Genomic DNA, 16,363 nt, shown 5'->3' with positions numbered 1-16,363 from the left:
TATTCAGGATGTCCAGTAAAACCACGCTGTCGGAGCCAGTGAAGCTGAATCCCACTGGCTTGGGCATGCCCAGAAAACGGGGCTGATGTGCCCATTTTCTGGGACTCTCTCCATCGCCGCCACCATACGTCAGCAGCATGTAAATCATACAAGTGACATCGCATGACTCGATCTGCAGTGTGGTTTATGAGCACGTGCAGATAAAAACACATCGGAGATTTACATAAATATCGAAATTAAGGAAATCTCTGAATCAGTCCCAATGTTAAAAGAAGTGTGGGCTAAGCCTGCTTTATGTCAGATCTGCATTTAGTGGTGATTCAGAAATGATCGCAAGCAGGCGTTTTTTACAGTGCTGAGATTAGGTAGTTGCCACCTACAGGGGGAGGGGGTATTCGCTGTACAGGGGCGCGAATGCATGTGCAGACAGCTACACAAACAAAAGTTTGTGCAGTCTCTGCACAGCTCAGGACTTACTCAGCCGTTGCGACGATCCGGCCAGGACCTGACGTCAGGAACCCTCCCTTAAAACGGCTGGACACGCCTGCGTTCTCCCGGACACTTAAAAACGGTCAGTTGACACCCACAAACGGCCTCTTAATGTCAATCTTCTTGCGATCGCTGGTGTGATTGCTTTCTTCGTTAAATCCATCGCTGTCCGGCGATCCCCGTCGCCGGCGGCCGACGCGCTTGCGCATTGTGGGGCAAACGCATGCGCATTTCAGACCCGATCGCACCGCTGCAAAAAAAGCTAGCATGTGATCGGGTCTGAATGACCCCCTTAGTGTAGGACTGGAGGAAGTGAATACTAATGGTGATTATTACGGCTATCAAATAAAGTGGTTTATTCAATAAGACTCACCCTGCAAGTCCATGTGTCTATATACAGCACTTACATAGCACTGGATTTGCTGATTTGTATTCACGGCCCAAAATCTGCAAGTTCTGCAATGTCGGCAGTGAGATGGGGTGCTTTTGTCTGTGCTTCCACCCTGCTGAACAATGGTGTAGAAAACTTGTCCCCCATGGCCGTAACTAGGAGGGGGGCTAGGAGGCCACGTGCCCCGGACGCCGTAAGGAGGGGGGCGCTGTGAACTCTGCACGGCTGCTTTGGCCTTACTTTGAACCTACACCCTGGATTAGCAACATATTGCGTCATTCCTGATCTCCCTCCAACTGAGAAGAGTGCAGCTTCAATCCGGCCTCCACCACCAATGCTGCCGGAACGGCAAGGCATTCCATCCGAGCATAGCACAGACCCTGCCCGGCCTCTTCCTCCAGCATGCTAGTTAATTCCACCATCCAAGGACGCTCAAATCACTCCGGCCGCTCTGAGATGTTGAGATGTCTTCATTGCTCCCCAGCATCGGACACACCAGGATCTGCCTGCATCATATAATACCGGGAAGTATACAGCGGCTCTCCCTGATCGACTCTGCACACTTGCTCCCAGCATTGTAAAGCCAGAGCCAAGGTAATCAGTGCAGCAGCACTGAAGCTGGACGGGGAGAGTTCCTTGCTGTGGACACTTGCCTAGGACTTTGCTTGGTCTAGTCGTAGGAGCAGACCTGTTTTTCCAATAACTCCAGAAGGTAGGGAAAGATAGGGTATAACTTCATCGCTGACAGTAACATCTATTGGGCTACCACAAGGGATAACACCTCCACCAAAAACACTGTTTAAGGTTATAAAAACATTTTTACTACCATTATTTTTTACATGTGCCATGAATCTTACACATATATAAAATATAGTGCTCAAATTTAATTTTTACATTATCCAACTAACACTGTGTAGACTATAAACAGTCTCTCCTTAAGGATGAGGATCAACTTAAAAAGACAGTAGTATCTTAAGATCACAATGGGACAGCATGATAACCTGCCACCCCCCTCTCTCTCTCCCTCACCCCTCTCTCCCATCTCTCACTCTCCCAACTCTCCCTCGTCCCTCTCTCTCTCTCCCTTCTCTGCCTCACCCCTCTCTCCCATCTCTCGCTCATCCTTCTCTATCTAATGTTAATGAGGGGTACTAATGTGCAGTGTAATAAGATTAAAATTGCACAACTGCGTGGCCTAGTTTGAATCCTTTTTTAACCCTTAACATTAATTTTCCTTATTTTTTATTTTATTTATTAATTTATATTTTTGTTACTATTATTTTTATTTAATTTTTATCTATTTTTTGGTGGGTGGGGTGGGGGCAGGCGCCAAATTAGTGCCTTGCCCCGGGTGCCGAAAATCCTAGTTTCGGCCCTGTGTCCCTGACCCACAAGAGTATGTATAAGTGAAGTCCAGCCACAAAGATGCGTACAGCTCCACATATAGGTTATTATATGCATTTAGTTCTGTGCATGCAATGCAAAAGCAAAATGCATCGGTCCCTAAATGTTAGAGAGTGGATTGTTGGAACAATTAAAGTTAAATCACTCATAACTCTATAACACATAAACATATTTCCAGGACATCTCACCAGTTTTAGTTGTTTATCTTGAGTCATCTGTTCTTTATAATTAATCCCAAGTTTGAAAGACCCTTGAAGTCCACGACCTTTAACCTGTTCCACTATCTTTTTAGAAAGCAGTTTCTCCAAGATTTTCTTCAGAAGTCGATGGTTCCTCTCCATGCCGTAACTATACACTGAGCTCACATATTTAAGTATGCCAATTATGGACACGCCTTTGTTCACGCTCAGTTCCTTAATTGCGGACAGGACCATAAACCGTAAATCTGCAAATGGTAAAACGATCTTTCAAGCAAAATTCATGATCAAAGTAATTTTAATCCTGGACCAACTACTCTCATTAGATGGGGTATACTGGTCATTAAATCATGGATACAAAAACTGGTGCATTTTTGCAAAAGTTGCTGCATGACACCACAATGCAGAACTCTGACACATTTCTAAGTTAGCCTAAGCGACTAATGAATACAGGTTGAGTATCCCTTATCCAAAATGCTTGGGACCAGAGGTATTTTGGATATCGGATTTTTCCGTATTTTGGAATAATTGCATACCTAATGAGTGATCATGGCGATGGGACCTAAATCTAAGCACAGAGTGCATTTATGTTACATATACACCTTATACATACAGCCTGAAGGTCATTTTAGCCAATATTTTTTATAACTTTGTGCATTAAACAAAGTGTGCGTACATTCACACAATTCATTTATGTTTCATATACACCTTATACACACAACCTGAAGGTCGTTTAATACAATATGTATAATAACTTTGTGTATTAAACAAAGTTTGTGTACATTGAGCCATCAAAAAACAAAGGTTTCATTATCTCACTCTCACTCAAAAAAGTCCGTATTTCGGAATATTCCGTATTTCGGAATATTTGGATATGGGATACTCAACCTGTACTACAGTGCATCCGGAAAGTATTCACAACGCTTCACTTTTTCCACAGTTTGTTATGTTACAGCCTTATTCCAAAATGGAATAAATTTATTTTTGTCATCAAAATTCTATACACAATGGGGGTCATTCCGAGTTGTTCGCTCGCTAGCAGATTTTATCAGCATTGCACACGCTAGGCCGCCGCCCTTTGGGAGTGTATCTTAGCTTAGCAGAATTGCGAATAAAAGATTAGCAGAATTGCAAATAGAAAATTCTTAGCAGTTTCTGAGTAGCTCCAGACTTACTCCTACACTGCGATCAGCTCAGCCCGTTTCATTCCTGGTTTGACGTCACAAACACGCCCTGCGTTCGGCCAGCCACTCCCTCGTTTCTCCAGACACTCCCATGTTTTATCGTGGCACGCCTGCGTTTTTCCGCACACTCCCAGAAAACGGTCAGTTTCCGCCCAGAAACACCCACTTCCTGTCAATCACACTCCGATCACTTTAACGATGGAAATTCTTCGTTCGGACGTGAGTAAATCTACTAAGTTTTGTGCTAAAATACTTAGCGCATGCGCACTGCTTACCATGCGCATTTTCGCCTTAATCACTCTGTTGCGAAAATCGGCAACGAGCGAACAACTCGGAATGACCCGAATACCTCATAATGACAACATGAAAAAGTTGTTTTTTAGATTTTTGTACATTTATTAAAATAAAAAACTAAGAAATCACATGTACATAAGTATTCAGAGCTCAGGTTCATCCTGTTTCCACTGATCATCCTTGAGATGTTCCTACAGCTTAATTTGGAGTCCACCTGTCATAAATTCAGTTGATTGGACATGATTTGGAAAGGCACACACCTGTCTATATAAGGTCCCACACTTGACAGCGCATGTCTGAGCACAAACCAAGCATGAAGTCAAAGGAATTGTATGCAGACCTCCGAGACAGGATTATCTCGAGGCACAAATCTGGGGAACGGTACAGAAAAGTATCTGCTGCTTTGAAGGTCCCAATGAGCACAGTGGCCTCCATCATCCGTAAATAAAAGAAGTTCGGAATCTCCAGGACTCTTCCTAGAGCTGGCCAGCCGTCTAAACAGACCGATCGGTGTAGAAGGGCCCTAGTCTGGGAGATGTCCAAAAACCTGATGGTCACTTTGTCAGAGCTACAGCATTCCTCTGTGGAGAGAGGAGAACCTTCTAGTAGGAAAACCATCTCTGCAGCAATCCATCTATCAGGCCTGTATGGTAGAGTGCCTGGCGTTTGTCAAAATGCACCTGAAGCACTCTCAGACCATGAGAAACAAAATTCTCTAGTCTGATGAGACAAAGATTGAACTCTTTAGGGGAAATTCAAATGTTTGAAAATTCGGTTGAGTGTCTGTTTTTTCCTGTCTATTAGATAGGAAAAAACAGTCACCCAACTGACTTTTCAAACAATTGAATCTCCCCCTTTGGCGTGAATGCCAGGGGTCACGTTTGGAGGAAACCAGGCACCGCTCATCACCAGGCCAATACCATCCCTACAGAGAAGCATGGTGGTGGCAGCATCATGCTGTGGGGATGTTTTTCAGTGGCAGGAACTGGGAGACTAGTCAGAATAGAGGGAAAGATGAATGCAGCAATGTACAGAAACATCCTGGATGAAAACCTGCTCCAGAGTGCTCTTCACCTCAGACTGGGGCGACAGTTCATCTTTTAGCAGGACAGTGACCCTAAGCACACAGCCAAGATATCAAAGGAGTGGCTTCAGGACAACTCTGTGAAAGTGCTTGAGTGGCCCAGCCAGAGCCCAGACTTTAATCCGATTGAACATCTCTGGAGAGATCTGAAAATGGCTGTGCACTGACGCTTCCCCTCCAACCTGATGGAGCTTGAGAGGTGCTGCAAAGAGGAATGGATGAAACTGAGTAAAGATAGGTGTGCCAATCTTATGGCACCATATTCAAAAAGACTTGATGCTGTAATTGCTGCCAAAGGTGCATCAACAAAGTATTGAGCAAAGGCTGTGAATACTTATGTACATGTGATGTCTTAAGTTTTTTATTTTTAATACATTTGCAAAAATCTCAGAAAAACTTTTTCCACGCTGTCATTATGGGGCACTGCGTGTAGAATTTTAAGGGGAAAAATTTAATTTAGTCCATTTTGGAATAAGGCTGTTTCATAACAAAATGTGGAAAAAGTAAAGCATTATGAATACTTTCCGGATGCGCAGTAAACCGCAAAATGAGCATAATTTACCTAAATATATATATATATATATATATATATATATGCAAAAAGCAGATTTATGGTAGACTTACCATTGTTAAATCTCTTTCTGCGAGGTACACTGGATTCCACAGGGAATAACTTCGGGGTGTAGAGTTAGATCTTGATCCAGGCACCAACAGGCTATACGTTTGACTGTTCCCAGGATGCACTGCACCGCCTCCTCTATAGCCCCACCTCCAGGCACTGGAGCTCAGTTTTGTTAACCAGTCCAATGCAGTAGCAGGCGCGCTGTACAAGTACAAAGCGGATCTTTGCTGGGCGATGGATATAACGAAGAATCCATTCGCACAGCCGATCGCAAGGAGATTGACAGGAAGAGGGCGTTTGTGGGTGGCAACTGACCATTTTCAGGGAGTGTTTGGAAAAACGTCCCGCTCGGCTGCACACGCGTTTGCACACTTGCAAAGCAAAAATACACTAACCCGTGGGCGGCGACTATGCGTTTGCGCGGCTGCTAAAAGTAGCTAGCGAGCGATCAACTCAGAATGAGGGTCTAAGTGCGTCAGGGTGGGTGCCCTGTGGAATCCAGTGCACCTCGCAGAAAGTGATCTACCATAAATCTCCTTTTCTGCAGCGGGGTACACTGGTATTCCACAGGGAATAACATTGTGGATGTCCTAAGGCAGTTCCTCATCGGAGGGGACGCACTGTAGCGGGCACAAGATCCCGGCGTCCAAAGGAAGCATCCTGAGAGGCTGAAATATCAAAGGCATAGAACCTTATGAATGTGTTCACTGAGGACCACGTAGCCGCCTTGCACAATTGTTCTGTGGATGAGCCACGGTGGGCCACCCAAGAAGGTCCAACCGACCAAGTAGAATGGAATCATCATTCTAATCCATCTGGCCAAGGATTTGCTTATTCGCAGGCCAGCCACGTTTGTGAAAACCAAAAAATATAAAAAAGGGAATCTGACCTCCAGATAGAGAGGCAGTCCTTTCCACAGAAATAAGGAGAGCCCGTACTACGTCCAAAAATCTTTCTTTGGAAGACAAACCAGAAGAGATGAAGGCCGGAACCACAATCTCCTGGTTAAGGTGAAAAGATTATACCACCTTAGGTAAATAACCAGGGCGAGATCGAAGAACTGCCCAGTCATGATGAAAAATCATAAAGGGTGGGCGACAGGACAAAGCGCCTAAGTCCCAAACCCTCCGAGCAGAGACAATAGCCAACAAAAACACAGCCTTAAACGTAAGGCATTTAAGGTCCACAGACTCAGGAGCTTCAAATGGATACTCTTGTAGGGCATTTAAGACTACAGACAGATCCCATGGAGCCACAGGAGGGACATATGGAGGCTGAATCCGTAGAACACCCTGAGTGAAAGTGTGAACGTCAGGAAGAGACGCAATTTTTCTCTGAAACCACACCGACAAGGCAGATATAGGAACCTTGAGGAAGGCCAGACGAAGACCCAAATCTAGGCCTAGTTGTAGAAAAGCCAAAAGTTTGGAAGTTTTGAAAGTATATGCATCATAATTCTTAGGAGCACACCATGTGAAGTAAGAATTCCAGACCCTCTAATAAATCTGATCTGAAGCTGGTTTATGGGCTTTCAACATAGTTTGAATGACCGCCTCAGAAATCCTTTTGCTGTCAGAAGCAATGCTTCAAGAGCCACACCATCAAAGCCAGTCTGGCCAGGTCCGGGTAGACACAAGGGCCCTGAACGAGGTGGTCTGGGCGTTGAGGAAGTATAAGAGGACGCTCCATCGAGAGACCCTGTAGGTCTGAGAACCAATGCCATCTGGGCCACGCTGGAGCGACTAGAAGTAGAAGTAGTATTCCTCCTTCTTGCTTGAACTTCCATATTACCCGGGGCAGGAGTGACACTGGAGGGAACACGTATGGCAGCCGAAAGTTCCATGGAATTGCCAGTGCGTCCACGAACGCTGCATGAGGATCCCTTGTCCTTTCTCCAAAGATCGGAAACTTGTGATTGCGTCGAGATGCCATCCGGTCTACATCTGGTAGGCCCCACTTGTCCACTAGGAGTTGAAAGACTTCAGGATGAAGACTCCACTCTCCAGCGTGCACGTCCTGACGATTGAGGAAGTCCGCTTCCCAGTTGAGGACTCCCGGGATGAACACTGCCGATATGGCTGGCAGATGGCGTTCCGTCCATTGGAGGATTTTTGACACTTTCCATCATTACCATGCGGCTTTGATTGCTGCCATGATGATCTATGTACGCCACCATGGTGGCATTGTCTGATTGTACTTGAACAGGCCTGTTCTGTACCCTAGGCAGGGCAAGTGTCAATGCATTGAACACTGCCCGCAATTCCAGAATGTTTATCGGGAGGAGAGATTCCTCCCTGGTCCACCGACCCTGGAGAGAGTGTTGCTCCAACCCCGCGCCCCAACCCCGCAAACTGGTGTCCGTTGTCAGGAGGACCTAGTTGGAGATCCAGAAGGGACGGCCCCTGCTCAACTGTTGGTCCTGTAGCCACCAGCTCAGTGACAGACGAACCTCCGGAGTCAAGGAGATTATTTGCGACCTGTCCCATTTGGAAAGGATTAACCTCTGCAGAGGGCGTGAGTGAAATTTAGCGTACTCTACCAGACAACACCATGAGGCCTAGTACTTGCATCGCCGAGTGTATCGTCACTCTCTGGCGAGAAAGCAAGCATCTGATCTTGTCCTGAAGTTTCAGGACCTTCTCAGGAGACAGAAACAGTCTTTGGATGTGTGTGTCCAGTAGCGCCCACAGGTGCACCATGCTTCGAGTAGGGACCAGCGAGGACGTTTTCCAATTGATGAGCCACCCGTGGGCTTGTAGGAATTGGACCAACATCTCCAGTTGACTGAGGAGGACATCTTGGGAGTTCGCCAGAACCAGCAAGTCATCCAGATACGGCAGGATCCTGATTCCCTGACGACGCAGGAAAGCCGTCATCACAGCCATGACTTTGGTGAAAATCCAAGATGCCATGGCCAGTTCAAATGGCAGAGCCTGGAATTGAAAATGAAGGTTGACAATAGCAAACCGCAGATATTGCTGATGCGAAATGGCAAATAGGTATGTGCAGGTAAGCATCCTGTATGTCCAAGGATACCATATAGTCCTCGGGTTCCATGGCCAGCACAATAGAGCGCAGGGTTTTCTATACGGAATTTTGGACACTCTCACAAATCGTTCAATGATTTGAAGTTGAGGATAGGCCGGAAAGACCCATTTGTTATCAGAACTAGAAACAAACAGAGTCAAATAGTATCCCCTGCCTCTCTGGGACAGAGGTACCGTCACTACCACTCCTGTTTCCAGGAGGGATTGTACAACCAGGTGTAGAGCTTGCGCTTTCATCGGATCTGAGGGGATAACTGTTGAACAGAACTGGCGAAGGGGACGTCTCTTGAAAGAGATTGCGTACCCATTACGTAGAGCTTGCGTACCCATTACTTCCCATACCCAGACGTCTGAAGTGGTCTTTAACCAGGCCTGGGCGAACTGCAGAAGTCAGCCTCCCACCCTGGGTTCCCCCAGGGGGAGGCCCGCCCCATCATGCAGCAGGCTTGTCTTGTTTGGAAGCAGGCTGACGGGCGGCCATGGATTGTTTAGATTTTGGTTTAGCGGATCTGGAAGTACGAGCCTGTCTCGGTACGCCGACCTTTGGCTTTACTTGGAGATCGAAAGGAATGAAAAGTTGTACTCTTAGCCTTCTGAGTAGAAGGATTAGTACTTGGGAGAAATGCAGTCTTGGCCGTTACCAAGACAGTCACAATCTTGTTCAGATCCTCCCCAAATAGGGGTGGTTTTCAGGTTGCCGGCGGCCGGGCTCCCTACGACCACCATACCGGCGCCGGCATACCGACAACTTTTCTCCCTCTTGGGGGTCCACGACCCCCTGGAGGAAGAATAGATAGCACGCCACCGTGCCCGCAGCAAGGGGCTCATTTGCGCTCGCCAGCTAACGGTATGCCAGCGGTCGGGATTCCAACACCGGTATGCTGGTCGCCGGGAGCCCGACCACCAGCAACACAAACTACACCCCCCAAATAGTATGTCTCCCTTGAAAGGAAGCACCTTCAAGGTCTTTTTAGAGTCCTGGTACACTTTCCAGGACCTCAACCACAGAAACCGGCGAGTCAGAATAGACGTAGTAGATGCCTTGGCCGACATGACCCCTGCATCAGAGGCCGCCTCCTGAATATATTGAGAGGCTGTGGTAATATACAACAGATATTGTCTGGCAGTATCAAAAAAATCCTGAGGTAGCTCATCCTCAATTGCCTGAACCCATGCTTCAATTCCTTTGCCGCCCAAGAGGCCGCCATAGTTGGTCTATGTACAGCACCGGTAAGAGTGTTAATAGACTTCAAGCAACCCTCCATACGCTTATCCGTCGGTTCCTTCAAAGAGGTGACGGTGGTGATGGGCAGAGTAGATGACACCACAAGACAGGCTACATGTGAGTCCACTGGTGGCGGGGTTTCCCACTTGTTACTCAATTCCGCAGAGATAGGATAACGAGCTAGCATCTTTTTAGACAGGAAAAATGTATTTCCTGGAGAAGACCAGGATTCCTGACGTATGTCAATTAAATGGTCAGAATGTGGTAAAACTACTTTAGTAACCTTCTGATGCTTGAACTTATCCGGTTTCTTAGACATAATAGGAGGCTCAATGTCATCATCAATCTGGAAAATCAGCTTGATAGCCTCCACGAGGTGAAGAACATCAACCTGGGTTGTAGATTCCTTATCAGAAGCAACTGTATCAGTGTCTGACAGATCACTACATTCCCCATCTTCATCAGAAGAATTAATGGTAATATTAGTGGATTAGGAGGAAGAAATGGCCCGTTTAGATGACCCTTTGGCCCCAGAGGGGCGTGGGATGGACTATTGTCTAACCAAAGTGATTTAATTGCTGTAACTGGGTAGACAGAGTATCCGCCCATGGCGGATTGACTACAGGGACAATAAGTGGCTATAATGGCACAGGAGGCCCACAGGGGGCGTAAGACGCGTTACAAGCGTAGTCAGCATATTTGAAAAAGCTGCCCAAGTTGGGCCCTAATTGGCCACAGGTGCCGCAGGACTGGGAGATGTATGACACCCAGTGCCTGAGCCAGCAGCTAACACTTCCCCCACTGGTGTATCCGTGACGACAGCACTGCATGATGCAGGAGCGTCCGCGGATGTCCCACCCTGTATAGCATACATTGTATGGGATGTAGTATTAGGGCGTAACAATACAATATAGCCAAACACAAAAACCAGCAAATAATCCCCTGTGTTTTGTGACAGTAAATACAGAGCACAAGCAGAGGATTTAAGCGGTGTGGGGTGACTGAAAAACACAGTGAGAAACACAAACAGTATACCCTGCGTAGCACTATATATTATATGAGACCCTGACGCACCTAGTTTCCCAAGGTAGAGAATATAGTGATAGCAAAATATGTGATACAAAAGAATGGAATCCACGCAGCAGCTATAGGCACACTCAGTCACAGGTACAATGCAGGAATTATTACATATAAACAATAAAACTGCACTGGACTGGTAAATTACATATAAGTACAGTATGTATGTATACAGATATAACAATGCACAGTAAACACTGGATGTATATCACAGAATACTTGTACTAAATATTCAGATAGCACTACACTTGTTCTTAACTAACACTGTCTAAAGTGACATGTAGAATACTTAAGTGTGTGTAAATGCACAGTGCTGATGATATAGGCGGATTTACAAAGGTGACAGTGCCCAGCAGTCCCGGAGATCAGTCCAGCTATGTAATGGCGCCAAAATCTCAGTCAGGGAGTGAGGGAGAGAGAACTGCAGCTCCAGGGCAGGAACACCAGCAGTAGATGGCACCCGGGGGTGGGGGAGGGGCTACAGGTCCGTGCCTTATCTCCTTCTGCTTGACTTCACTACCGGGTACTGTGGAGCATTCTATAAACAGAGTTTAGTAAATCCGACCTGTGATCCTTGCCCTGGTGGATATAGTGGGGTCTCTGTGCGACGCGGTGTCCAAGCCAGCGGCGTGGTCCGTCTCCTGGGACCGCGCCCGGATGACGATTTACCGGCGGGTCCCACCTGGAGGACCCTCTTACCTCCTCCCTTGAGTGCAGCCACGCAATCCTGGAGAGTGACAGCGGTGGTGTGCCTGAAAACCGGTGTGTCTACGCTGCAAGTACCCGGGAACCAAGCCGTGGGAGCATGCAGCGCCGCTGAGGGAGGTGATGGAGCCGCAGCACAGCATGTCATAAAGACATAGAAAGTGCTGCGGCCCTTGAAGTCTTCTAAAAAGCTCTTTTCAGGGCAGCCTAGCGCAGCCCCACCTCTTAGTGACCTGCACTGCAGGCACCAACTTACAAACTGAGCTCCAGTGCCTGAAGGCGGGGCTATAGAGGAGGCGGTGCAGTGCATCCTGGGAACAGTCAAAGCTTTAGCCTGTTGGTGCCTCGGATCAAGATCCAACTCTACACCGCAATGTTATTCCCTGTGGAATACCAGTGTACCCCGCTGCAGAAAGTGCAGTAGCATATTTCCATCCACATGTAGTACTTAGAATAGAGGTTCTCAAACTCGGTCCTCGGGGGCACACACAGTGCATGTTTTGCAGGTAACCCAGCAAGTGCACAGGTGTATTAATTACTCACTGACACATTTTAAAAGGTCCACAGGTGGAGCTAATTATTTCACTTGCGATTCTGTGAGGAGACCTGCAAAACATGCACTGTGTGTGCCCCCGAGGACCGAGTTTGAGAACCTCTGACTTAGAATATGTCCTGGTTAGCAACATATGCACCTGGTTTATGCAATTTCAATGAAACTTACTTCCCACTGGCGCAAATGGTATAAATCATTTATTTTATGTGCAACAAGTCTATTCGCTATTTGACATAAATTAAACTGCAACAACCTCTCCATAAATATGGCAGAAACCACCCTCTATTTAGTGTATCCAAAAACATAAGCATAATCTGTGCCCGAACAATGAACATAGCACTAATCATTCTCAGCTGATTTTTCATAAACAGCCAATTCAAAGTGGTTCGTTAGTGCTGGCAACGGCCATCATGTTCTGGTAATTTCATCAGCCTCTGACCACCTGTAACTAATACGGCTTTCCCATTTTAGTAGCAAAACCATGCAAACTTGCATATGGATGTGTCCAATGTTTTTGTACATGTGCAATGAGACTTTATCAAAGATACTGCATGCTACACCAACTGGGGGTTACTAAATGCATAAGGACCTTAATGACTAGAAATAAAAAAAATAAAAAAATAAAATGTATATATATATATATATATATATATATATATATACACATATATATATATATATATATACACATATATATATATATACATATACATGTACACACACACACACACACACACTGAAATCATGATTATCAATGATGGTAATAAGAAATACAAATAAGCCTAGGGGCAATTTAAGTTCCTGACTACTGAGAATCTGCAAATTAAATTAACATGTATATTTATACAGAATCATTTTAAGATCACCACAAACAAACAAACAGTTATTATACAGTGGAAATAACACACTTACTAGTGTAAGTTAGTCTGTTGTCGACAGCTTTTCCTTTCTTTGTCATTTGTGTGGGTGGAGGTGGGCTAAAATAGTTCACTGTCATGCCCTATATGAAAAATAAATACATTATATTAATAAAAGTTGCTGTACAATTTACAGTTTAGTAGCTGTACTGAGGGACTGGCCATGTGAGAGACTAATATTTTTAGGTAGGTATTCATATGCTCTATGTTGAAGCCATATCTATCCTATACCATACTTGCCTACCTGACCCTCTCCATGAGGGAGAAAATGCTCTGTTCCTGGACTTTCCTGGTAATGTATGATTGCCATCACCTGTGGTGAGCTAGTTAACTGATAAGAAAGGTGTTTCACCACAGGTGATGGCAATCATACATTACCAGGAAAGTCCAGGAACAGAGCATTTTCTCCCTCATGGAGAGGGTCAGGTAGGCAAGTATGTCCTATACTCAAATGGGGTGTAGTATGAGTGGCCAGCAGCCAGGATCCCGGGGGCCAGCATACCGGTGCCGGTATCCCGACCGCCGGCATACCGACAGCTGGGCAAGCACTAATGAGCTCCTTGCGGGCCAGGTGGTGGGCTATGCACGCCACGCTATTTATTCTCCCTCCAGTGGGGGTTGTGGACCCCCAAGAGGGAGAATATGTGTCGGCGGTTGGGATTCCGGAATCGGTATGCTGGTCGCCGGGATCCCGGCCGGCGGCATACTGAAGACCACCCCTCAAATGTAGCCGTCTGTCTTCATGTTTGCATGAGCCATAAGAAAGAATGTGGTACTGTATCTCCCAAGACAGTGAGATACTATCTGCAATGGATAGACAGAATGGATGTTTAAGAGGATAAACAAGGTGTCCAAGCAACAGAACTAATGATGACTGGACAAGTATATCCATAGAGAATGCGCCACAACCGAGGAATAAATTGCTACCTTCATAAGGCTATATTTAGGAATGCTCTGTGTCTATGCAAATTTAAATCCTAAATGGATACGTAAAATTAAAACAGAGGTTGAAACAGTATGAAATTAATTGTAAAAGTGTAAATAGGAGAAAAAAAAAGGGAGCTTTACATGCTCTTTTGTATAAGAAAAGAGAAAGAAGCCAGGATACTATAAATAGAGCTTTTTATATTGACAATAGTATAAACCCGTGACACAGGCTATGGGCATGCAACGACAGCTGTTTCTTAGCAAGGTGCTGCATCATGTTGCAATTTAGCTTTTCAGGACATTTTTAGAATAGAAAAGGGACCTTATTTAAAGCATATTTGTCATTTTCAATTTTACACATTATGGAAATGAATGTTTAAGAAAACATTTTGCAATTCCCCTTTATTGCTGGCTGATTCTGTTTTTTAGTCCCTGAAGCATTTTGTCGTGCAGCAGCTTGGTACCTAGTAAGTGGGGGGCAGATGTATTAACCTGGAGAAGGCATAAGGAAGGCATAAGGAAGTGATAAACCAGTGCAAGGTGATAAAGGCAGCAGCCAATCAGATCCTAACTGTTAATTTACATATTGGAGCTGATTGGCTGGTGCCTTTATCACCTTACACATATCACTGGTTTATCACTTCCTTATGCCTTCTCCAGGTTAATACATCTGCCCCAGTATTAGCCATCTCTCCTGCAGTGGAGGACTTTTAGGGGTATATGCAATTCTGGGCGAATTGTGGCAATTTTTCGCCCGTTTTTAAATGCGACACAATTCGACCGTCGAATTCCGGCCGGCGGGTGCCGGAATTCGACATATTCAATAAAAAACGGATTCGACAGTCCCGCTGTCGAAAAACGGACCAATTGACGGATTTTGAATCGACTTTTCAGACGGTACAAAAAACTGTAAAAAACCCGAAAAAAATTGCGTGGGGTCCCCCCTCCTAAGCATAACCAGCCTCGGGCTCTTTGAGCCGGTCCTGGTTGCAAAAATACGGGGGGAAAAATAACAGGGGATCCCCCGTATTTTAACAACCAGCACCGGGCTCTGCGCCTGGTCCTGGTGCAAAAAATACGGGGGACAAAAAGAGTAGGGGTCCCCCGTATTTTTTGTACCAGCACCGGGCTACACTAGCTGGACAGATAATGCCACAGCCGGGGGACACTTTTATATCGCTCCCTGCGGCCGTGGCATTAAATACCCAACTAGTCACCCCTGGCCGGGATACCCTGGAGGAGTGGGGACCCCTTCAATCAAGGGGTCCCCCCCCAGCCACCCAAGGGCCAGGGGCGAAGCCTGAGGCTGTCCCCCCCATCCAAGGGCTGCGGATGGGGGGCTGATAGCCTTGTTGAAAATGAACGAATATTGTTTTTTGCAGAAGAACTACAAGTCCCAGCAAGCCTCCTCCGCAAGCTGGTACTTGGAGAACCACAAGTACCAGCATGCGGGGGGGGAAACAGGCCCGCTGGTACCTGTAGTTCTTCTGCAAAAAAAATACCCAAATAAAAACAGGACACGCACACCGTGAAAATACAACTTTATTTCACACATGCCGACACATACATACTTACCTATGTTGACACACCGACTGCCATGTCTCCAATGTCGAAGAATCCGGGATACCTGAAAATAAAATTATATACTCCCCTAAATCCAGTGTCCTGTGATATTTGTAATCCACGTACTTGGAGAGAAAAAAAACGCATACCTGATCCACACGGACTGTGTAAACATGGGACCCCTTTCAGTCCGTGTGGATCGGGTATGCGATTTTTTTTTTTTTTTTGCCAAGTACGTGGATTACAAATATCACTGGACTTAGGCGAGTATAATTATCTTTTCTTTTCAGGTACCCCATGGATTCTAATTGGAGAAGTGGACCGAACATCGTGTCAACATAGGTAAGTATGTATGTGTCGGCATGTGTGAAATAAAGTTTTATTTTCACGGTGTGCATGTCCTGTTTTTATTTGGGTATTTTTTTTGCAGAACTACTACAGGTGCCAGCGGGCCCGTTTCTCCCCCGCATGCTGGTACTTGTGGTTCTCCAAGTACCAGCTTGCGGAGGAGGCTTGCTGGGACTTGTAGTTCTTCTGCAAAAAAACAATATTCGTTCATTTTCAACAAGGCTATCAGCCCCCCATCCGCAGCCCTTGGATGGGGGGGACAGCCTCGGGCTTCACCCCTGGCCCTTGGGTGGCTGGGGGGACACCCCTTGATTGAAGGGGTCCCCACTCCTCCAG

General features: G+C 46.0%; 1 protein-coding gene across 3 annotated transcripts in view; it reads right to left on the bottom strand.

The window, feature by feature from the left end:
• The window catches only part of SHPRH (SNF2 histone linker PHD RING helicase), a 372,150-nt gene that overhangs the window by 216,682 nt on the left and 139,105 nt on the right, over nt 1-16,363 (bottom strand). For all 3 annotated transcript variants that reach the window (XM_063917889.1, XM_063917888.1, XM_063917887.1), the window contains 2 exons: nt 13,185-13,272; nt 2,473-2,729 (listed from right to left, as the gene is read on the bottom strand). In XM_063917889.1, coding sequence (XP_063773959.1) covers nt 2,473-2,729; nt 13,185-13,272 — 345 coding nt within the window. The remainder of the gene's footprint in view (nt 1-2,472; nt 2,730-13,184; nt 13,273-16,363) is intronic.

Source organism: Pseudophryne corroboree, chromosome 4 (genome assembly GCF_028390025.1).
Source record: "Pseudophryne corroboree isolate aPseCor3 chromosome 4, aPseCor3.hap2, whole genome shotgun sequence".
NCBI classification, from domain to species: Eukaryota; Metazoa; Chordata; class Amphibia; order Anura; family Myobatrachidae; genus Pseudophryne; species Pseudophryne corroboree.
This window is presented reverse-complemented; position numbering and strand designations above follow the sequence as displayed.